The 25,590-nt window shown below is 44.8% G+C and overlaps 1 protein-coding gene across 6 annotated transcripts in view; it reads left to right on the forward strand.

Moving 5' to 3' along the window:
• LOC134916465 (bifunctional heparan sulfate N-deacetylase/N-sulfotransferase 3-like) overlaps positions 1-25,590 on the forward strand; it is a 474,893-nt gene that overhangs the window by 304,202 nt on the left and 145,101 nt on the right. For all 6 annotated transcript variants that reach the window (XM_063920216.1, XM_063920218.1, XM_063920214.1 and 3 more), the window contains one exon: positions 6,397-6,582. In XM_063920216.1, the coding sequence (XP_063776286.1) occupies positions 6,397-6,582 (186 nt within the window). The remainder of the gene's footprint in view (positions 1-6,396; positions 6,583-25,590) is intronic.

A 25,590-nucleotide genomic window follows, 5' to 3' on the forward strand; every position in this document is an offset into this window, starting at 1 on the left:
ACACAGCACAGCCAATCGAATATGGACACAACACAGCCGCTTAATGGACACAGCACAGTCACTTGTAGATGAATACAACACAGCCACTTGTGGATGGACACAGCACAGCCACTTGTAGGTGGACATAGCACAGCCACTTGTTGGTGGACACAGCAGAGCACAGCGCACTACACAGCAGCATTACTCTAGTGAAATGGCGTTGAGTCACCATCACAAAGTCCTTATATAAAATCCAAAACCCACATGAATCCAACACCAGGAGGATGGCATTTAGCCTTGATTTGGAATCCCAGTCTGGTGGGAAAACCGAGCCTAGGGTATGATTGACTTGGAAACCAGAAGTTTGGGGGGGCTCAGATTCAAGATAATCTTAACCGCTCATCTCTACTAAGAACGCACTCATTTTTAACCCTTGAAATGTTATTTTCTCAGTTACTGTAATGGTGTTTAGGTGACAATGAGGGTAATTTACAAACATTGCATTTGAGTGGACATTTGCAAAAATGGCAAGCAAATAAGGCATTCATTTCTTTGTCTACTTTCAAACATATAAATTATTTACCATACTCCTATGTTGAAATCAATGTAAGTTTCCACCCAATGCAATGTAAGTAACTGGAGGAAAAAAGCAGGCATTGCTTTTCTACATATCTTCCAGACACTTGGAGCCCTGGAATAATAAAGTGTCTGGAGGGTAAGAAACACAGTAAATCCACAGAATTGGCAATACAATGTTTTAAGAGCAATTTGTGAGAGGTGTCACTTTTGATCTCTAAGCTCTTAAACTGGGTACACACTTTTGTAATCACTGGCCTTACCAGATAAACACTCCCTATCACCCAAGTGCTATGTCCCCAATTTAAGACCATGTGAGCCTCGTACACACTTTGCTAGAAATAGCTCAGTGTGCACGGGATTGGGAGGTTAGTCTGAAAAATATTAAACACATAAAATGCGATTTCCTAATCCTGACCATTGCGGGAACATTATAAGCTGTTTATCAGCTGACGTTCCTGCAATGAATCTGAATACACACTTGTACAATCATAGGTCCACTCACCTGTTATCGGGTGATTGTGTCACGGATTGTATAGGTGTGAACCCAGCTTTTCTTAGGACCTTCTTAATTGTATTAATGTCTGAGAGCCTATACCTCTACCATTGTCTTAGTTCCCCTGCTCTTTCTTTAGGAGCAGTGGTAGTCCAAATTTTGATAAGTAACAGTATCCCATGGACTCCACTTAATTATAGAACTTGATAGAAACTATATGAAAACGGGGCCTGGACTGCACACCCTAGCTTATTATAATGGGATGTGCTACCTTGCTGGGACTAAGTACTGTAATACTACAACATAGGAACAAAGGGTGCAGGTGCACCATACACCATTAAAATTATTATAACCATAATATAATATTTGAGGTTCTTGGCATATATTGGCCAGTATATGAGCCTGCCCACCTGCTTCACATTGACCTCATCGGACAGGTCCCTAACACTATAGGGGTTCACCTCCGGGACACAGAGCACCCCCAGACCACCCCAGCCAAACCACCCCAGGGCATCACACAGAAAAAGGATAGGAGTGAAAGATCAGTGTTAAGCAAATGAAAGAGGCTGCTGAATGTAAAAGAAAAGAAGAGGACAGCAGTAAAGTGTCAGAGTGTTAGAATGTGAAGTTTAGCTGAGCAGTGTTATAAGTAAAAAATATGTGAAAAAAGTTACATAAAAATAAAACAAACACAATGTGATATAAGTGTTAAAAGTAAATGTAAGGTGGTGATGCCCCAAGGTGGCCCATCCAGAGCAATATAGTGAGCCCTCGCCCCAAAAGCTCACCCCCAAACTCACTTTGTATATAATTAAAAGGATCATACCTATGTCTTTTGTGCAGTTAGAATGTGCTGGTTCCCTGTTTAAAAGCCTAAGAGGCAGTGGGTGGGGTGCTAATCCAGAGATGAGGGCTGTCCCAATCCCTCAGGCGTGTATACACACACATAATATAGACTATATGAAAACGGGCCTGGACTGCACACCCTAGCTTATTATAATGGGATGTGCTACCTTGCTGGGACTAAGTACTGTAATTCTACAACATAGGAACAAAGGGTGCAGGTGCACCATACACCATTAAAATTATTATAACCATAATATAATATTTGAGGTTCTTGGCATATATTGGCCAGTATATGAGCCTGCCCACCTGCTTCACGGTGACCTCAACGGACAGGTCCCTAACACTATAGGGGTTCACCTCCGGGACGCAGAGCACCCCCAGACCACCCCAGTCAAACCACCCCAGGGCATCACACAGAAAAAGGATAGGAGTGAAAGATCAGTGTTAAGCAAATGAAAGAGGCTGCTGAATGTAAAAGAAAAGAAGAGGACAGCAGTAAAGTGTCAGAGTGTTAGAATGTGAAGTTTAGCTGAGCAGTGTTATAAGTGTAAAAAATATGTGAAAAAAGTTACATAAATATTGGGATAGCCCTCATCTCTGGATTAGCACCCCACCCACTGCCTCTCAGGCTTTTAAACAGGGAACCAGCACATTCTGACTGCACAAAAGACATAGGTATGATCCTTTTAATTATATACAAAGTCAGTTTGGGGGTGAGCTTTTGGGGCGTGGAGCTCCCTATATTGCTCTGGCTGGGCCACCTTGGGGCATCACCACCTTACATTTACTTTCAACACTTATATCACATTGTTTTTTTTTATATTTATGTAGCTTTTTTCACATATTTTTTACACTTATTACGCTGCTCAGCTAAACTTCACATTCTAACACTCTGACACTTTACTGCTGTCCTCTTCTTTTCTTTTACATTCAGCAGCCTCTTTCATTTGCTTAACACTGATCTTTCACTCCAATCCTTTTTCTGTGTGATGCCCTGGGGTGGTTTGGCTGGGGTGGTCTGGGGGTGCTCTGCATCCTGGAGGTGAACCCCTATAGTGTTAGGGACCTGTCCGATGAGGTCACCGTGAAGCAGGTGGGCAGGCTCATATACTGGCCAATATATGCCAAGAACCTCAAATATTATATTATGGTTATAATAATTTTAATGGTGTATGGTGCACCTGCACCCTTTGTTCCTATCTTGATAGAAACTAGTCTTGCAGCAGTCCAAATGGTATCTACACTAAAATCTTTAAGGGAGCATGATGTGAGTACAGAAAGAGTCATTTAACTATAATAACAAAATGTGGCTGTTCTGCAGGGAATACATACAATTCCCTGGTGGACAGGATGCCAGCTGCTATGATCCCGACAGCAGGATCCCATCCTCCAGCATGCCAGCAGCATGGCGAGCACTAGAAATACCCTTGTGGGCTCTCCACGCTGCAGGCACGGTGGCTCGCTGCGCTCACCACAGGTTATATTTTCCCTCTATGGGTGTCATGGACAACCACATTGGGAGAATAGCCTGTGTCACCGGTATTCTGGCGGTGGCATTTCACCACCTGTTGGGATTCTGACATCAATATTGTGACCAGCAGGATCTCGACTGGTGGTATTTTAACCACTTCCCGTTCTGCAGAAGGTGCTTCGCTATAATGATATAAATTATTTTCAAGGGACTCTTTCAAAATATCCAAGAAAGAAAAAGCCCTAATTATTAATATTGTGTCTCTCTGCTGAACATTCAGTTAAAAACTGTGTAATACATACATAATGGTATTAATTTAAAACCAAATACGAATACAATTCAACATAAAGGCTTTACATTTTTTAATTGTCTGAAATTTATGTTGACACATACAGTAAAAAGCACAAGCTTAACCTATAAGATAAGATACTAATATAAGGTTGTACAGGTTGAGTATCCCATATCCAAATATTCCGAAATACGGAATATTCCGAAATACGGACTCTTTTGCGTGAGAGTGAGATAGTGAAACCTTTGTTTTTTGATCGCTCAATGTACACAAACTTTGTTTAATACACACAGTTATTAAAAATATTGTATTAAATGACCTTCAGGCTGTGTGTATAAGGTGTATATGAAACATAAATGAATTGTGTGACTATAGATACACTTTGTTCAATGCACAAAGTTACAAAAATTATTGGCTAAAATTACCTTCCAGCTGTGTGTATAAGGTGTATATGTAACATAAATGCATTCTGTGCTTGGACTTAGGTCCCATCACTATGATATCTCATTATGGTATGCAATTATTCCAAAATAAGGAAAAATCCAATATCCAAAATACCTCTGGTCCCAAGCATTTTGGATAAGGGATACTCAACCTGTACTATAAATCAAAATCATATCAGTAGAATTTTTTTTTCTATAAATCAACTTTCAACATTATGAATTGCACAAAAGCACACTACATATTATAAATACATATGAATACTATGATTTTTCCAACTAATATCATATACTTAACAGTAGGTAACTTAATCTCATCTTCACTTAATTGGTCGAATTCCTTTCATTAAAATAATGTGCCTAACATGATCGTTGTGTTGTCAAAAATAATATATGGGTACAGTTTCTGTATATACCAGCTCTGAATAAAGATCTTCATGTTTGGATGGTTTTGCTGTTAGCCCAAAGCAAGACTTCAATACTTGGCATGTTTTAAGCAACAAAATATGATATTATATAAAATATGACTTTGGCAATGTCTTTGCACCACATTGCAGATTCACTGAATATTTAACACATCAATTTGTCTTCAAATGATGACAGATGTATGCTTGGCAAAATGCACAGTCTACAAATAACACAGCTACTGTAAGTTCTATGAATCCACCTGTAATAAAGCTCATTTAGCACTGTATTTGTATTGGAACAAATACCCCTGATTCTCCATCTTGCCCTCATCCTGCAAACCAATTTACATCTACTGTATTATTGTGTGACTGTGTTTCGGAAAATGTGCATAGTGGAAATGTGCAGAGGGAAAGAGTGACAAATTACTTCAAAGTACACCCTACTACTATTTTAGCACCACTTATTCATTAATGTAAAATGTTTGGGTTTCCCGCTATACTTCCTAATCATAACTAATAAAAAAAATGTAACTTTTTTATTTATTAAAGGTACCCAATAATACAATTTTGTAACATTATTGAAAATGCTAAATCTAAGTAGCCCATAGAATAATCTGTTAAAAAAATAAAATAAAATATTAATATATCTGATGATGTGATACAACTGAATAGAGTCAGGCAGGCCTTTTGTCATCCTTCTAAGTTTAGTATTATATTACGTGTATGACGCACCTTTGCGTCTGATGCATCCATAAGCCAATATTCGTAACACAACGTACCGCAAAATTACAGTGCATTATCTACCTGATTGAAGTTGTTATGTTGTAAAATCATTTTGCGCTTTTGTTGAAGAAAGGGTAAAATTTCTCATAATGGGACAGATGTACTGTTACACAGATTCTCAAATTCAGTCATCAGGAACCCACACAGTTCATGTTTTCCAGGTCACATGTGGGTTTTTAAAATGTCACAGTTGGTCATGCATAGTGCATCTACAGGGGACCTGGAAAACGTGAACTGTGTGGGGTCCTGATGACAGAGTTTGAGAACCCCTGTATCAAAGCCTTGGGGAGTGATAAAGTGCAGAGAAGGGGTCTATTTACTAAGCCTTGCATGAAGATAAAGTGGATAGAGATAAAGTACCAGTCAATCAGCTGCTATCTGCTATGTCTTAGGCTGGGTTTGAAAAATGTCATTTAGGAGCTGATTGACTGGTACTTTATCTCCATCCAAGGCTTAGTAAATAGACCCCAAAGTACCAGCCAACCAGCTACTGTAATATAATTTTTTAAACACAGCCTGTTACGTGGCAGTTAGACTCTGATTGGCTGGTACTCTATACCTATACCTTGTTTACAATATTTTATCATGGGATGCATACAAAATGTGAGATTTCCATAACATATTCCAGGTGATATACTGCATAATATTAAAATGGGAAGTAGTAACTGAACCAGGCAGTAGAAGAGTTGGAGAGTTCTTTGCTGCACTCTGGAAAATTGATCCCTGCAACTTCCACTGCATGTAGAAATTGTGCAAGACACAGGGTAAATTTACTAAGATGGGAGTTCTATTTAAGATTGGTTGTTGTCCATAGCAACCAGATTTAAGGTATTATCTTCTAGAAGGTGCTAGATAAATGAGAAGTATAATCTGATTGGTTGCTATGGTCAACATCTCATCTTAAATAGAACTCCCATTTTAGTAAATTTACCCCACAGTTGGGTTCAGTGGTTCTAGCAGTTGGACAGCGATAGCAACAGCTATACCAGTTAAGCTCAATGCATCCAACCAGTGAACAGCATCATGGATAGTTAAACTCTTGAAAATTAGTATTACTTCCATTGATAATAGGTTCCACTGTCATTCATGGCTATCAATATATTTTACAGGAGCATGGTATTCCCACTGACATGGGTTATGCAGTGGCTCCGCATCACTCAGGTGTCTACCCAGTACATATTCAACTTTATGATGCCTGGAAAAAGATCTGGAATATCAAAGTCACAAGTACAGAGGAGTATCCACACCTGAAACCAGCACGTTACAGACAGGGATTTATACACAAAAACATCATGGTAAGTTTGAAGTGGAGCACCTTATTTGTTTTTGCAGGTGATGTGAGAATGAGTGCTGTGTGGAGAAAAAAACGAAATACTCATGACCTGGATTGTATTAGAAAATACTTGGACAAATTACCCTTGTCATGTGACATGTTACTATGAAATCTGCTGCCAATGTATCTCGGAGCATTCAATCCATACTTGACATAACTTCCAGAGTCAAATACAGTGCAGGTATTCTCTGGGAACTCCCCAGTGAAGCACAGACTTAGTTGCTGTCACCATACACGTCATAGCTCCCTAGGTAAGCAATGAACTTGACTGGAGATGAGTTGACTCTGCACCTCTGAACGTTGTGTCAGATTCAAACTGAATACGCTGAAATGCATGGACGCTAATATAATGGTAGTGTGGTGCTTGGTGACAATACAATCACTAAAAAATTAATATATTGATGAACAGAGGGACAGAGCATACCAAAACAGAGACAATAAGCAGGCCAATGATAAGGGTATGAGATTGGCAAGCAAGGTCAGAATATGGTCTGGGTTAAGGGCAAGATGCAGGGAAAAAGTATCATGGAACAAGACAAGATCAAAACACAGGAGAGATAGTGAGGTCAAATGCAAATCAGGATCAGCAACAAAGGATCAGTCAGAAAAGATTCAGCAGATGTAGCTAGTCAGGAAACAAGCAGTATAACCAGCACTGAAGGATGAGTTGAATGGCCATTTTACAGTGAATGGAGCCAATAGGCTGTGAGAATATCTGCTTTATAATAATCAATGGAAACTACTGCAACTGCATGAGGAGAGACATCCAGGACAACATAACGATAAGGCCTGACATCCCCATAGCAACCATCTGAGAACAATCAAGCTAGCCATGTCATCACGGAGGAAACCAGCTGCCGCTGCTCAGCTGGGATTACGTTTTAAAACAGATTTATTAAAGAATCATAGAAACAGCTGTATGAAATATACAGTTAAAGAAAATTTGATTTTGAGTTACATACAGTAATAGCCAACATCTAAGCACAGGGGATTCATTTGAAGACTGGGTATAAAGACATTAATTGACTAAGCAAGCATGACCTTTCAACCGTCTGCACATTATCCTTAATCTCAGTAATAAAATCATCCCTGAAATATCATCCACACTCCCACACCACTCAACATAAAATAACCCAGACCATCCACATGCCACTCTTGTTACAAAATGCCCCATGTGCCACTCAGAACTCCCACCTACCAGTAGGTCATTCAGACTGATTCCCACAAAGCAAGGATGGAGTTTGCATTGCACACCATCCTCCTTCTTCTATTAGATTAACTAGGACTAGATTAGATAGGACAACTGATTCTCGAGATAAAAAGTAATTAAAGAGAATTGTCATGATAATGTTATCACATCAATAAGAGTTTTACGCAGGGCTGTTTTTATGGCTGGGCAAGCCGTGTGATCCAGTGTTTGCATAGTATTTTATGCGGACGCAGTTTCCCATGGGGTTTGGTGGGAGCACTACAGTACCACCACAATGTGCACTGCATCTATTCACAGTGCAGGGAGAACCTTGGGGCAGCCTAGCATCTCTGAGAGTGCTGGACACACCACCACAGTGATGCAAATGGAGGTTGTTGTAAGGCCATGCTCCTCCCATTTCTCTATGCCCCCCCCCCCCCCTTCTTTTTTTTTAGCCATGCAAGCAGGGACCTGATTCTACTTCAGGTAAAACTTGGAGGTATGGAGATGCAGAGAATAGAGGTGTAGGAAATCACATTGCACATGGTTATTTTAACACAGAGATACAGGCTCACCTCTCATATTGGAGCAGTTGTACTTAGCCTTGGAGAGAGATAAAGTACCAGGCAATCAGATCCGATCACTTTTCAAACACAGCCTGTAAGATGACAGTTAGGAGCTGATTTTCTAGTACCTTATCACTCTGCAAGGCTTAGTATATCTCCCCCATTATCTTGAGAAGGCAGGATAAGCAAAAACAGAGATTAGAGGTGTGGGAAAAAGCACACTGCTTTACACAATTAATGCCATGGGACTGGTTACTACAGTAGTTACGTTGCACTGTGGAAAATCTGCAGAATTATTCATAATTAAGAGCAGTATTAAGAAAAAAACAAAGAGAAATTGGTAATATCAAGATTTGATATATATAGATCGGGTTGAGTATGCATGATCGGTGTTCTCACATATCAGATGGCCAGCAGTGGGGGGTATTACCACTCTGTGGGTGTCGTGGACACCCACGAGTGTGAATAGTCACTGTTAGCATGCCGACTGTCGGGACTGTAAGGGGGTGGGATTCCGATGTCAGTATTGTGACCGTAGGTCTCCTGACCGCCGGTCACATAACTGCCTCCCTATAGATCTTATAGCCTGCCAGAGTGGTTCATGGTAACACATCTACATTTTTCATGGGATTGCTGCTTTAAATGTTGATATTATTAGTCATCAACTTTACAATGTGATTTATTTTTTTTAAGTGTGCATTTTTCATTTTTATATTAAACTTTATAGGTGAAATATATAGCCAAACCTCAATTCTACACTTTAAAGGAAAAAAATAGGAGAGAGTAAGGTACTTATAGTATATTATCCCCTGAGCAAGAAAAAATTAGACCAAAGAAGAATGAAACCATCTACCTCTATTTCAAGATGTATCCTGTCAATAGAAATTATAAAAATGTATTTGTCACAAAGGGCCATGAAATTATGACTTCTAAAAAAAAAAGGGGGTCTTGCGGCTCAGCTTGCCCCAAATTAGGGATACATTGATTTGAATAAATAGGTAAATAGACCAATCTGGGGGGCACACTGACCAACTGACTTTTACAAGTTTTAACATGAGCATAATTAAAAAATATATACAGTATTTACTAATTCCTTTACAAATAGTCATTTACTTTCTTAAAGCTAACATTAAACAATATAAAAGCCACCAAATAAAGTTTATCATTCGACAATAAACAATTTTCATATATCATCTGTTTGGCATTTCAACGATTATTCAACATCCCACCCATCAATGTTGCTGGAAAATATGAATTATTGCCCTAACCTTGCCGTTCCTCCTGAATTTTGAGGTTGAGGCACTGTAGCTTTTTCAACAAATCATTTTGGGGGAGATTTATCTAAATTTGGAGAGATGAGATTTAAAGTACCAACCAATCAGCTTCTGTCATTTTACTGGTTGTGTATGAAAAAGGACAGTTGATTGGTTTGTACTTTATTTCTCTCCACTTTGTCTATATCCAAGATTTGATAAATGTCCTCTTTTGTGGAAATAATGCCATATAATGTTCCTTGAATAACAAAGTAGGTTTCTCTTTGACAGAGTTCCCCCAGATTCTTCTGAGAGATCTTGCACTCACTTTGTCTTCCTCATACTACCTAGCCACAGAAGCACTCCTCCTCCTTCACTGCCCCCGGGGCTGCTCCTCTACACTCCGGCGACAGCACACGCACACAGGCGGCTTGTAATGAGTCAGTTTGACTCATTACAATGCCGCTGATGACTTTAGGGAATGTGGGCAGTTTCGCCCCCAGGGTGACTGCGCTGTGTGCCAGGCACACCTGGCACACACATAGTTACGACTCTGAGCGCAACGCTGCACCAGACCACAGAAGCAGGGATAGCGCACGGCTGCACCAGACACAGCCACACAGTGTCAGGCTCTCGCAGGAATTCACTGCTCTATCCCGCAAGACTCTGTACAGACCTCCTTGGCAGCTGCTGTGAAATAATGACTGAGCCGTCGCATGTACTTTTCTACGTTTAGAGCATCAGTGTGTGGGGGGCTCTAATGTGTGGAGGGCCCAGGACTACCGCCCCTGTTGCCTCTCCCTTAAATCTGGCCCTGCTTCCTCAGTTTCAAACTGGCTATTTACCCCACCTACACTATTTTGGGGGAAAAACTGCCTATCTTCATAATTCAAGTTAATCTCTAGCTAAATTATTTAAATGGTTTTATACACTGGCAAATCACCAACTTATATTTTTAGGCCTGGATACATCTGCTTTGAAACAACAGTCAGAATACGTAACATGTATAATTTAATTTCGCAAGCAAAAAACTATTTTTTTGTGAAAAAAAAAGTATACTTTCTACTTTACCAAGTGCTTTTCTCCATCACAGCCAGGTATAAATGATGGGTTCTAGATACAGGGAGTGGGTCAGCTTACCCACCAGCTCATTTTACCCCACTCTCCGCTTTATAAAACCTGGGACAGTCACTAGCGCATGCAGGGGGTTTTCCGAGAAACCTAGAAACCCCCCCCCCCCCCTGCCACCGATACATCGCCGTAGGTGAGAGATTTTCTTGGGGGGAAAGGTGGTGGAGCTATGTCAGTGGAGCTGTCAGTGACGCTGCAGCTATGTCAGTGACACTGCAGCTGCATCTGCAGCTGTAGCACACAGCTCCTCTGAGTCCTAGGTACTGTACTGTAGTTCCCAGGGGCTACTGATGCTGGAGTGCTGGCCGGGTGACAAACTCATTAATATAGTCTGTCCTGAGTCCCGAACGTCCGTCTCTCATCGCCGGCGCTGGGATATTGCTGCTGGCTGGCTGCTACACCACTGTACATGCCTACATGGGGAGAGTGGCTGCTGCTCCAGGGGGCTGGACTGGTGGTATCCATGATTGTTTCACTGCTTGCCCTACTGTGCACGACCTCCAGCCTCAAGGTGAACGTAACTGTGGGACCCTGGGGGATGTAGGGAGCCCAGCAGATGGACTGGTGTGTTCACACACTAGATACTGTAGATATAAATATATATAGATATATATAGATATATATATATAGATATATAATTATATATATTTCTCTTACGTCCTAGAGGATGCTGGGATCCATATTAGTACCATGGGGTATAGAAGGGTCCACCAGGAGCCATGGGCACTTTAAGAGTTTAATAGTGTGGGCTGGCTCCTCCCTCTATGCCCCTCCTACTAGACTCCGTTTAGAAAATGTGCCCGGAGGAGCCAGTCACAGCTAGGGGAGCTCTACAGAGATCTCTTAGAAAAAGTTTTTTTCTTTCATTTCAGTGTTTGTTATTTTACAGGGAGGCTGCTGGCGACAGCCTCCCTGCAGTGAGGGACTGAGGGGGGGATCAGTGTCCACCCTGCGGGGTCTTGAGCCACTGCTCCCACTGACTGGACATTGAGCTCCAGAGGGGTCCGACCGTGCCCCGCCGGCAGCCAGCCACCACCCCCTCAGGGAGCTGAAGTGTGGCGAGTGAGTCACTGCAAGCGGGGGGACAGTGTGAAGAGGGCGGCTAGAGGGTAGGAGCGCGGTCTTAACCGCGCTCCTGGCAGGCTCAGCTGTACTGCGGTGCGCGTTGGGAGGGGTGCCCTGGGCCAGCTCCGGACCCTACACTGTCCACTACAGGCCTGTCGGGGTCTGCGGATCCAGGCCAGCACAAATCCTCCGGCCAGTATAATCTTTGAAAGAGCAGGAAGACAGCGCCATTGAGGGGGCGGAGCTTCTCAGAGCAGACCCAGCAGCGTTCAGCGCCATTTTTCCTGCCTGCACTCACTACCAAGTGGATCCAGGTCCCTCCAGAGCAATCTCCAGCTATCTGTACGGTACCAGGGGGTTGTAGAAAGGGGGGGAGGCTGTATAAAGGCTGTGTCACCTATTAAGGGACACAGTCAGCGCTGGTTAGGGACTCCCTATACCTCTAATAGTGCTGTGTGTGGGTTGGCTCCAATCTTTGTGTCTCTCTGCCATTCTTGGGGGGAAACTCTGTCTACATAATACCCTGTGTGTTTGTGGGGTGTTTGAGGGTGTGTGACAACATGTCTAGGGACACTGTTTCATATGCTGCAGAGGATTTGTCTTCCCAGGAAGATTCCATTCCATGTAATCAGGATTGCACAGATCCCAGCTAGAGAGCCAGAGTGGTTAGTCTCTCTGAGGGGGACTATTTCTCAGATTTCTGATAGAGTTGCTAGGACTGAGTATGCCACTCAGGTCTTCCAGTCCTCTATGGTTGTATGGTCTGATACTGCCTCCTCGGGGTCCCCTGCGGTACATTTTCACAAACATGCACTTGCAATTATGCAGGATGACATGGACACCGACTCTGACGCTGCAGACGGTGACGGGGATGTATTGAAGGGGACAGCATCACTTAACAAGGGGGTGCAGTTGATGATTCAGGCTGTTAGGGATGTTTTACACATTTCAGACACAGCTCCGGAACAGGTGGAGGAGGCCTTCTTTACAGATAATAAGAAGCCCCCCCTCACCTTCCCAGCATCCAAAGAATTAAATGCTATCTTTGAAAAGGCATGGGAAACTCCGGAAAAGAAATTCTAGATTCCCAAGAGAGTCTTGGTGGCTTTTCCCTTCCCAGAGGAAGATAGGAAGAGATGGGAGTCCCCACCGATAGTCGACACCTCTGTCTCCAGGCTGTCCAAACATGTGGTGTTACCGGTACCGGGATTTACCGCATTAAAGGACCTGGCAGATCGCAAGGTGGATACTACACTGAAATCCATTTACACGGCTTCAGGGGCTATATTGCGGCCTACTATAGCCTGTGCTTGGATTGCTAAAGCTATTGCCAGGTGGTCAATCACTCTGCAGGAGGAATCGACTACGCTGGACAAAGGTGACGTTGATTTATTTTTATGTAATATTCAGGATTCTGCAGGGTTCCTGGTGGATTCCATGAAAGACCTGGGATCCATGGTTGCGGGGATCTCCTCCATGTCCGTCTCGGCTTGCAGGGTTCTTTGGCTGTGTGGAAATGTTTGGAGGTCCTACCATACAAAGGTCAGGCTCTCTTTGGGGAGGCGCTGGATGCGTGGATTGCCACGGCTACCGCGGGTAAGTCTCCTTTTCTCCCCTCAGCTGCACCGGCTAGGAAGAAGCCTTTTTCCTCTACCACGTCACAGTCCTTTTGGCCTGCGAGACCTAGAAAGAATAAGCCTTCGAACACCTTCTTCAGAGGTGGTCGTGCCAAAGGAAAGAAACCTGCTCCCACATGTTCCCAGACCAAGAAGCCCGCTTCTGATACCCCTAAGTCCTCCGCATGACAGTGGACAGCTAGGCCTGGAGGAGGGTCAGGTGGAGGCAAGACTCTGGCAGTTCAGCCACGTCTGGGTGTCATCGGGTCTGGACCCCTGGGTCCTGGATATAGTGTCCAGAGGTTACAGACTGGAGTTTCAAGATCCCCCGCCTCACCGTTTCTTCAAGTCAGGCTTGCCAGCCCTGCTGGTAGACAGGACAATGGAACAAGGGTTATTATTCAAACCTTTTTGTGGTACCAAAACCGGAGGGTTCGGTATGGCCTATTCTAAACTTAAAGTCTTTGAACCCTAATCTCAGGGAGTTCAAATTCAAGATGGAATCTCTGAGAGCTGTCATCTCAGGACTGACGGAGGGGGAGTTCCTGGTGTCTCTGGACATTACCTCCACATTCCCATTTGGACGCCGCATCAAGCATATCTCAGGATTGCGCTGATGGACAATCACTATCAGTTCCAGGCGCTGCCGTTTGGCCTCTCCACACCACCAAGGATCTTCACCAAGGTGATGGTGGAGATGATGGTTCTCCTCCGCAAAAAGGAGGTGAACATAATTCCATATCTGGACGATCTCCTGATCGCACTCACGACACAGCTGCTCAGGAAGCATGGTTGGATCCTGAACCTTCTAAAGTCTCATCTGGAGCCGACAAGGTGGCTGTCTTTCCTGGGAATGATCCTCGACACGGGAGTGTAGAGGGTATTTCTCCCGATGGAGAAAGCGTTGGTGATTCAGACAATGGTCCGGGATGTCCTAAAGCCTACCCGGATATTGGTTCATCAATGCATACGCCTTCTGGGGAAGATGGTTGCCACCTACGAGGCTCTGCAGTACAGCAGGTTTCATACTCGACCTTTTCAGCTGGACCACTTGGACCAGTGGTCGGGCTCTCACCTACACATGCACAAAAGGATACACCTGTCTCCGAAAGCCAGGATTTCACTCCTCTGGTGGCTGCAACTTCCGCACCTTCTGGAAAAGCGAAGGTTCCAATTCAAGACTGGATCCTTTTAACTAAGAGGTTGGGGAACAGTCGCTCTGGGGGAAATTTTTCCGGGACATTGGTCGGATCAAGAATCACTCCTCCCAATAAACATCCTGGAACTCAGGGCCGTGTACAATGCCCTTCTGCAAGCAGCACACCTTCTACAGTAGGGGTGGGCAACATGCGGCCCGCGGGCCGGATGCGGCCCACGGACCGATCGTGCCTGGCCCGCTGTGCCCCACCGGAGTGCAATGACAAGCGGCCCGATAGGCCGCTTATCATTGCACAGCTCTCAGACGCGGCGCCGCTGAGGAAATCCCGGTCACGTCACAGGGTCAGCTGACCGGGATTTCCTCTGTTACCATGCGCGCGCTGGGCGGCACGGGGGACGGGGACTGCAGTGAGCAGGAGCGGTGACTGAGTGAGGAAAAGAAGCGGTGGCCAGCGAGCGGAAGCAGGAGAGGCCACATCAGCAGCGACTCCAGGCGGCAGCAGCGCGGATCATCGGACAGTAGGGATCGTCTGTCACTGTGACAAACAGGTAAACCCCCTGTCCAGCCAGCGCTTCAGCTGCCATATAGGTTTAGGGGTGGGGAGGCGCGGAGTTAAAATCTGCAATATGGGTTTAGGGGAGGGAGGGAGGGGGGGGGGAAGAAGGGACTGTCTGCCATAATATGTAAAAAAGTGGGACGCTGTCTGCCGTAATGTGTAAAAAGGGGGACGATGTCTGCCGTAATGTGTAAAAAGGGGGACGATGTCTGCCGTAATGTGTAAAAAGGGGGGACGATGTCTGCCGTAATGTGTAAAAAGGGGGGACGATGTCTGCCGTAATGTGTAAAAACGGGGGCACTGTCTGCTGTAATGTGTAAAAAAGGAGACGATGTCCGCCGTAATGTGTAAAAAGGGGGACGATGTCTGCCGTAATGTGTAAAAGGGGAACGATGTCTGCCGTAATGTGTAAAAAGGGGGACGATGTCTGCCGTAATGTGTAAAAACGGGGGACGATGTCTGCCGTAATGTGTAAAAACAGGGGCACTGTCTGCTGTAATGTGTAAAAAGGGGGACGATGTCCGCCGTAATGTGTAAAAAGGGGGACGATGTCTGCCGTAATGTGTAAAAAGGGGGACGATGTCTGCCGTAATGTGTAAAAAGGGGGACGATGTCTACCATAATATGTAAAAAGGGGGACGATGTCTGCCGTAATGTGTAAAAACGGGGGCACTGTCTGCTGTAATGTGTAAAAAGGGGGACGATGTCTGCCGTAATGTGTAAAAAGGGGGACGATGTCTGCCGTAATGTGTAAAAAGGGGGACGATGTCTGCCGTAATGTGTAAAAACGGGGGCGCTGTCTGCTGTAATGTGTAAAAAGGGGACGCTGTCTTCCGTAATGTGTAAAAAGGGGGACGCTATCTGCCGTAATGTGTAAAAAAAAGGGCACGCTGTCTGCCGTAATGTGTAAAAAGGGGACTCTTTTTGAGTATTTTGTGTGTGGCCCTCGAATATTCGCTGGAAGTGTTAAGCGGCCCCCCAACTGAAATAATTGCCCACCCCTGTTCTACAGGATCGGGCTGTTCAGGTGCTGTCGGACAATGTGACCACAGTGGCCTACATAAACCGACAAGGCGGAACAAAGAGCAGGGCTGCCATGTCAGAGGTGTCAAAAATACTCATCTGGGCAGAAAGGCACATGGTGGTGATATCTGCAGTCTTCATTCTGGGTGTAGACATCTGGGAAGCATACTTCCTCAGCAGACACGATCTCCATCCAGGGAAATGGGGCCTCCAACCGGAGGTGTTCAAGGAGATAACCGGTTGGTGGGGGGTTCCTCACATAGACATGATGGCCTCCCGCCTCAACAAGAAGCTATGGAGGTACTGTTCCAGGTCAAGAGACCCACAGGTAGTGGCGGTGGATGCACTGGCAACACCGTGGGTGTTCAAGTCAGTGTATGTGTTCCCTCCACTTCCTCTGATACCAAGGGTTCTTCAGCTCGTGAGAAGAACAAAGTCTCTGGCAATCCTCATTGGCCAAGAAGGGCTTGGTACGCGGATCTGCTGGATCTTCTGCTGGAAGATCCACAGCCTTTACTTCTTCGGGAGGATCTGCTGCTGCAGGGTCATTCGCTTATCAAGACTTACTGTGGCTACATAGATCTTAGCTCAGAAAGGTATCCCGAGTGAGGTAATTCCTACCCTGATACAGGCCAGGAAGGGGGTAACGTCTAAACATTACCATCGCATTTGGAAGAAATATGTTTCTTGGTGTGAGGCCAAGAAGTTTCCGGCGGTGGAGTTTCAACTTGGACGTTTTCTCCTTTTCCTGCAAGCAGGGGTGGATACGGGACTGAGATTGGGCTCCATCAAGGTCCAGATCTCTGCTTTGTCCATCTTCTTCCAAAAACAATTGGCTTTTTTTCCTGAGGTTCAGACCTTTTTGAAAGGGGTTCTGCACATCCAGCCTCCCTTTGTGGTGCCTACGGCACCATGGGTTCTTGATGTGGTGTTGCAGTTCCTGCAATCTGCTTGGTTTGAGCCTCTACAGGAGGCTGATCTCAAGTTTCTCACAAGGAAGGCGGTCACCTTGTTGGCCTTGGCTTCTGCACGACGCGTGTCGGAATTGGGGGCTTTATCTTGTAAAAGCTCCTATCTGATCTTCCATGAGGACAGGGTGGAACTTAGGACTCGTCCACAGTTCCTGCCTAAGGTTGTGTCGGCTTTCCATATCAACCAACCTATTGTGGTGCCAGTGGCTACTGACTCCTCAAAGGCCTTGGAGGCCTTGGATGTAGTGGGGACTTTGAAGATTTACGTGAAGAGGACGGCTCATCATAGGAAAAGTGACTCTCTGTTTGTCCTCTATGATCCCAAGAAAATTGGATGTCCTGCTTTTAAGCAGTCTATTTCGTGCTGAATAAGGTTCACTATCCAGCATGCCCATTCCACAGCAGGATTGCCATATCCAAAATCTGTAAAGGCCCACTCTACTCATAAAGTGGGCTCATCCTGGGTGGCTACCCGGGGTGTCTCCGCGGTACAACTCTGCTGAGCAGCTACTTGGTCTGGGTCAAACACATTTGCCAAGTTTTACAAGTCCGATACTTTGGCCTCTGATGACCTCAAGTTTGGTCAAGCAGTGTTGCAGGAGCCTCCGTGCTCTCCCTCCCGTACTGGGAGCTTTGGTACATCCCCATGGTACTAATATGGACCCCAGCATCCTCTAGGACGTAAGAGAAAATAGGATTTTGGTTACCTACCGGTAAATCCTTTTCTCGTAGTCCATAAAGGACGCTGGGCGCCCGCCCAGCGCTGCGTTTTCCTGCTTTGGTTTTATAGTTCAGTTCTGCCTGGTTACTAGGTAAGTTCTGTGTTATTTGCGGTTTTCAGCTGTTGCTGAGTTTTTCCGGCATGTTGGCTGGATTTGCATGTTGTGTGAGGTGGTATGACTCTCGCCACTATCTGTGTAATTCCTTCTCTCGAAGTTTGTCATCTCCTCGGGCACAGTTTCTAGACTGAGTCTGGTAGGAGGGGCATAAAGGGAGGAGCCAGCTCACACTATTAAACTCTTAAAGTGCCAATGGCTCCTGGTGGACCCATCTATACCCATGGTACTAATATGGACCCCAGCATCCTCTACGGACTACGAGAAAAGGATTTACCGGTAGGTAACCAATATCCTATTTTATATATATATATATATATATATATACACATTTATATAAAAAAATATATATACTTTGGTCCTGCACTCCATGCTTACACCATATCTGCGCCTGTGCCTTCACAGTGAGAAACAGATACCTGTAATGAGTGACACACCAATGCATGTGCATATATATATATATATATACACAGAGCAAAAGTGTCCGGCACTCCATTAGACTGTGATACATGCCCTGGTGCCCTACTACAATAGTAGATCCAACTCGAAAAGCCTTGACGGGGGCGATGAGCCCCGAAATGTTGGTAGATTGATGTGATCTTAAATACACTTTGGTTCCACTACAAGTCCAGGGTGTGCCGCCTATCTTTTCGAGTTGTGTGTGTGTGTGTGTGTGTGTGTGTGTGTGTGTATGTATGTATGTATGTATGTATGTGTATATATATATGTATGTATACAGTATAGAAATGGTGGCACTCACGGACTCTTCATCACCCAGAAATGTAGACTCACAGGCGTCCGCAGGCTACCCCAACATTTTACTGTATAATAGCATTTGTCAGGTATATCCTGACAAAGTTTATAATAAAACTAAATGTTGGATTAGCCTGCAGGTGCCTGTGAGTCTTAATTTCTTTGCGACAAAAAGTCCGTGAGTGCCACCATTTCTATACTGTGTATTACATTACTGTTGGAAGCCACCGCCACAGATTACTGAGTGCATACTATCTCAGTCTCCGCCCCCTTGTGATTGGCTCCACCTTCTCTTTGGAAACCCCTTTTCACAAATCCTGCGTTTTCCCCTGACAGTGTAACATCAGGGAAAGTTATAATTATGCATGAAACTCAAACTAATGCAGGAAAATATTAGAGCAGATAAACTGGTTAAATGCTAAATTACCATACACCAAAAGGAAAAACACGAAGCCCGGAAACAATGATGCCCTTACATTATACCTACAGACACATAAAGAACCCACCAAATAATATCGCTATCACACACACATATAGCCTCAACTTATAATAATAGCATTCCACACACGCATGTACACACACACACACACACACACAGTACCGGCCCTAACCAATATGATGCCCTAGGCAAGATTTTGGCTGGTGCCCCCTAGCACCACCACTGGTTCCACCTCTGACCTTGCACCTCTTTCCCAGCATCATCACCCCTCACCTATAGCAGTCCTTATTTTGGTGTTTGTACCCCCTATATTTTAAATAGGAACAGTGTGCACATTTGGCGCACAGCCCAAAAAGGGGTGTGTTTTTGCTGGCAAGGGGCATGGCCACACAATTGTAACCCCAATTCCAATTACGCCACAGAGTACTGCAACTTTATTCACATTTGATCATGCGATAGTGTCCATAATTCATATTACATCCCACAGTAGTATCACTTTACCTTATAAACGTTACTCCTCACAGTAGAGCCCCTTATTCACAATACATCACACTGAATTGCTCCTTATTTACATTACACCACACCCTATTGCTCTTTATTCACATTAGATGACACAGTAGTGCCTTTTCTATATGCAATGCCACATAGTAGAGCACCTTATACACATAATGCCACACATTAGTAATGCATTTATACACATATTTCCACACAGTAATGCCCCTTACACATATGAGACACATTATTAATGTCCTTATAAACATAATGCACCTTACACATTATGACAACCTTTATTAATGCCCTTTTACACATAATGTCCCTTACATATATGCCGCACATTAGTAATGCCCTTATACACATAATGACACACATAGTGTCCCCTACACATTTGCAGCACATTATTAGTGCCCCTATACACATAGGGGGTCATTCTGACCTGTTCGCTCGCTGCTTTTTGTCGCAGCCGAGCGAACGGGTCCCTACTACGCATGTGCCGGCACTGTAGTGCGCCGACGCATGACTGACGGCCGTAGTAGGGCTGCGATCGCCTCTGCCTGATTGACAGGCAGAGGGGATCGCTGGATTGGAGGGGGCGGAAGGGTGGCGTTTGGCCGCCGTTTCTTGGGAGCGGTCCGGCCAACGCAGGCGTGGCCGGACTGAATGGAGGGCGGGCCACAGCGGCTGCATGACGTCACACGCAGCTGCTGCGGGCCGGGGAGCGACGAGTAGCTCCCGGCCAGCACGCTAAAGCTGTGCTGGTCGGGAGGTACTCTTGAAGTGCAAAGGCATCTCCCCTGTGCAATGCCTTTGCACTTCTGCAGGGGGGGGGGTGGCGGCACTGACATGCGGGGAGGACTAGCCCTGTGCTGGGTGTCCCCCTGCATGTCAGTGTGAATGATCGTAGCTGTGCTAAATATAGCAAAGCTACGATCAACTCAGAATGACCCCCATAATGACACACATATGCCGCACATTATTAATGCCCTTATACACATAATGACATACATAGTGCCCCTAACACATATTCCGAACACTACTGCACAACCAACCCACTCACATGCACACAGCAATCACACTGCCACTAACACTGTAACCTCTGCCTCTGCTTGGATACAGATGTGTCCTCATAAATTTTGCCTCAATGCTAACGTCTGGCACCTTTTTTTAATCAAAATGCATCTTATTTGCATTACTATGTGGCTAGGATGCAAAAGCAGCTTCTACTGATTAAAATTATATGCAGCATGCTTATATACTGTGTGAGACTGTGGCTTTATCTGCATATGAAATGCTACACACAGAATATAGGCATGCCGCATATCATTTTAATCAGCAGAAGCTGCTGATGCCCCTAGGCATATCAAATGTCCTAGGCAATTGCCTAGTTTGCCTATACCTATGGCCGGCTCTGCGCGCGCACGCGCACACACACACACACACACACACACACACACATTATAACCAAAGAGAGCAGGGCACTTTAAAAGTGGTTTATTTATCCATACAGTGTCAGTAAAGCAAATAGAGCTGATGTTTCAGTTATTCTGTGAACCTAAAGCTAAATACACACTCTAAGATTATTTGTCCAATGTTTCTGGTTGGATTGACAATCTGGTAATTTATGGGAGCAAATTACATTTGACCTTTTGCTCCCAAACACTGAAAAATAAACAAAAATGGATGTTCAGACAAATTAATTAAATCCATTTGATTTAATCAATTTATCCGAATGACCATTTTAGACTATTTTCCAGCTTTTGGGAATAAATGGTTGATTGTCATTTGCTCCCATACTGTACATAACCAGATTTTCGCTCCAACCAGAAAGATTGGACAGATAAATTTATAGTGTGTATCCAGCTTTACTCATGGCACATTGCAATTCATCAAGGTACAATAGCAAATGACCTCCTCCCCCCCCCATCACCCTACGCTCCCCTCCCCACACATCTACCTTAAACAGCTCCCAAACATATCTCTAATGCTGGATACATAGTAGACAGCAAGCAAATGATATAATGTCGCTAACGATATCCCTTAAACTCCCAGACAAACAACATTGGCCCTCATTCCGATTTGTTCGCCCGCTAGCTGCTTTTAGCAGCATTGCACACGCTAAGTCGCCGCCCTCTGGGAGTGTATCTTAGCTTAGCAGAATTGCGAACGAAAGATTAGCAGAATTGCGATTAGAAATTTCTTAGCAGTTTCTGAGTAGCTCCAGACTTACTCCTACACTGCGATCAGTTCAGTCAGTTTCGTTCCTGGTTTGACGTCACAAACACGCCCTGCGTTCGCCCAGACACTCCCCCCGTTTCTTCAGACACTCCCGCGTTTTTCCCAGAAACGCCAGCGTTTTTCCGCACACTCCCATAAAACGGCAAGTATCCGCCCAGAAACACCCACTTCCTGTCAATCACACTCCGATCACCAGAATGATGAAAAATCCTCGTTAGGCCGTGAGTAAAATACCAAACTTTTGTGCTAATTTACTTGGCGCAGGCGCACAGTGAACATTGCGCATGCGCAGTTTGCGACGAATCGCTCCGTAGCGAAAACAATAACGAGCGAACAACTCGGAATGACCCCCATTGTGCGTACACACTGAGCAATTTTACAAACGGCTAAACTATATATGTAAACACTAACCCAAAATTACATACAACGGGGTATATTTACTAAGGTCCCGATTTTGACCGAGATGCCGTTTTTTCATCAAAGTGTCATCTCGGTAATTTACTAAGCAAAAATCACGGCAGTGATGAGGGCATTCGTAATATTTTGGAAGTCCTAGGAAAAAGTCACGAATCAATACACCATCGGTCAAATACGCCTGCAATTTGCTAGAAATCGGGAATTTACTAAAAAGTGCAAAACACAAACACTGCCGACAATAGCCAAACACTGCCGTGATAAAATACAAATCGTGAAAAAGTGCTAAAAAAAAACAGACCTGCTTTTTATCCCGTGTTTGTATAGGCATGCACGGATCCATGAGATCCGTGCATGTTTTTCAGTGGGAAGGGGGGGGGAATGTTATAAATTTTCAGAAAAAAAATTGCGTGGGGTCCCCCCTCCTAAGGCAAACCAGCCTCGGGCTCTTTGAGCCGATCCTGGTTGCAGAAATATGGGAAAAAAATGGACAGGGGTTCCCCCATATTTAAGCAACCAGCATCGGGCTCTGCGCCTGGTCCTGGTTCCAAAAATATGGGGGACAAAAAGAGTAGGGGTCCCCCGTATTTTTTAAACCAGCACCGGGCTCCACTAGCTGGACAGATAATGCCACAGCCAGGGGTCACTTTTATACAGTGCCTTGCGGCCGTGGCATCAAATATCCAACTAGTCACCCCTGGCCGGGGTACCCTGGGGGAGTGGGGACCCCTTCAATCAAGGGGTCCCCCCCCAGCCACCCAAGGGCCAGGGGTGAAGCCCGAGGCTGTCCCCCCCATCCAATGGGCTGCGGATGGGGGGCTGATAGCCTTTGTGAAAAGTGTTTGATATTGTTTTTAGTAGCAGTACTACAAGGCCCAGCAATCCTCCCCCGCAAGCTGGTACTTGGAGAACCACAAGTACCAGCATGCGGCGGAAAAACGGGCCCGCTGGTACCTGTAGTACTACTACTAAAAAAATACCCCAATAAAGACAACACACACACACCTTGAAAGTATAACTTTAATACATCCATCCACACCTCCATATACACATTCTTACCTTATGTTCCCACGCAGGTCGGTCCTCTTCTCCAGTAGAATCCATGGTGTACCTGTAGAAAAAATTATACTCACATAATCCAGTGTTTTCGGCTCCTCGGTAAATCCTTTTGTAATCCACGTACTTGAAAAAATAAAAAAACGAATACCCGACCTCGCACTGAAAGGGGACCCATGTTTTCACATGGGCCCCCTTTCCCCGAATGCCAGAAACCCACTCTGACTGATGTCTAAGTGGGTTTCCTCAGCCAATCAGGGAGCGCCACGTTGTAGCACCCTCCTGATCGGCTGTGTGCTCCTGTACTGTATGACAGGCGGCACACGGCAGTGTTACAATGTAGCGCCTATGCACTCCATTGTAACCAATGGTGGGAACTTTCAGGTCAGCGGTGAGGTCACTTTCGGTCACTTTGTGACCAAGCATGTGCCGCCCCCATCACCTTCCCCTGACGTACCTTGGATCACCACTTGCTAGGGGCGGCACAGCAGTACCCCTTCCTCTTACTGCATCTGTGCAGCTGGCCACTGTGGCAGTGATTCACAGGTGCACACAGTAACTGCATTTCTTGCCTGACCAACCCTGTGGCTACTTCTCAGGTACAGGAGCAGTCCTGAGTGTTGTGATCGCCACTGACCTACCAGCCTTGTCAGCACTGGCTGTGTAGAATCAGTAGGGGTGCAGGTTCCCATATAGATTGAGAGAATGAGAGTGTTCCATATGTGGAAAGGTCCTACAGACGGATGAGGATCATTAGATTGACAGTGTCTAGGTAGACAATGTTTAGGTCGACCACTACAAGTCGACAGTCACTAGGTCAGCAGGGTTGGAAGGTTGACAGGGTTGGAAGGTCGACATTTACTAGGTCAAAAGGTCGACATGAGGTTTTTTTTGTTTTTTTGTACCTTTTTCCTTGTAGAGTGACCGGGAACCCCAATTAATGCACCGTGTCCCCTCGCATGGCTCACTTCGCTTGCTATGCTTCAGGCAAGGTGCCTCGCTCCGCTCGGCACAGATTAACGTTCCAATCGTAGTCCACGTGGATCGTTGAGTATGAAAAAGTTAAAACATTTTTTTGAAAAACTCATATTAACTTTTTGACCTGTCGACCTAGCACATGTCGACCTAGAAACCCTGTTGACCTTCCAACCCTGTCAACATATTGTGGTCGACCTAAACATTGTTGACCTAGACAGTGTCAATCTTCAGACCGGATCCCCCTCCAGACTACTGCAGAGATTGATGTGGTGGGAAGCAGTTAAAATACCACAGTCATGACCCCGGCGATCACAATACAGACTCCAGAATCCTGACAAGCGGTGAAATGTCAGCAACACAAGCTATTCTCCCTCTGTGAGTGTCCATGACACCAATAGAGGGAGAATATAACATGTGCCCGCAGCGTGGCGAGTGCAGCAAGCCCGCAAGGGGCTTTCTAGCACTCTACTCTCTGCCAGCATACTGGTGGTTGTGATGCCGATGTCGGTATATTGAAGGCCGGCCGCCAGTAAATCATACTGAACCTGTTGTGGTGACAGTGGTCCGGAACATCAAGACTCCACACTTGGTTAGAAGATATGACATTTGGTACGTACCGTGGACCTTTACACTAAAGGATTCACCTTTTTATTTTTGTTTTTTTAATTTTTTTAAGATAATCTGGGTTACCTGGTAACTTTTTACATCTGAATTTACTTTCAAATGGCTAATATAGCCTGTTATTAGTGGTTCAATTTAGACCCCAAAGCAACCTTTATTAAGCAACAATGATGGTTAGCAAATATCCTACATAACACCACAGAATCACATTGTTACAATTATTGACATACAGTAGTGCTGTTAGAGGTTTGTTACATTGTAACATACAGTAAGATACTATACTTACAGGTTCAGAGACTCTGCAGTCTCATAATTGAATTTACTTTTTTTTTACTGTGGTTATTACAAGAGGAGAAAAATATTTTATTTATGAACATGTTTTGATATTTACATTTAATAATTTTATACTATTGTATTATAAGATAATTCTTATATTAAAAACATTTCTTATTGAGATATTTTCATCTGTGGTCAAGCATCATAGAGGGCAGTGAGGTGTAATGCAGTAGTGAGCTGGGGGAGGCGGGGGACCAGTAAGGTACGAGCGGGAACAAGTTAGCTGTAGGGGGTAGTCTGGTGTTGGAGAGCAGTGTGAGCTGTGAAGGGTGGGA

The sequence above is a fragment of the Pseudophryne corroboree genome, chromosome 1 (assembly GCF_028390025.1).
Source record: "Pseudophryne corroboree isolate aPseCor3 chromosome 1, aPseCor3.hap2, whole genome shotgun sequence".
NCBI lineage: Eukaryota > Metazoa > Chordata > Amphibia > Anura > Myobatrachidae > Pseudophryne > Pseudophryne corroboree.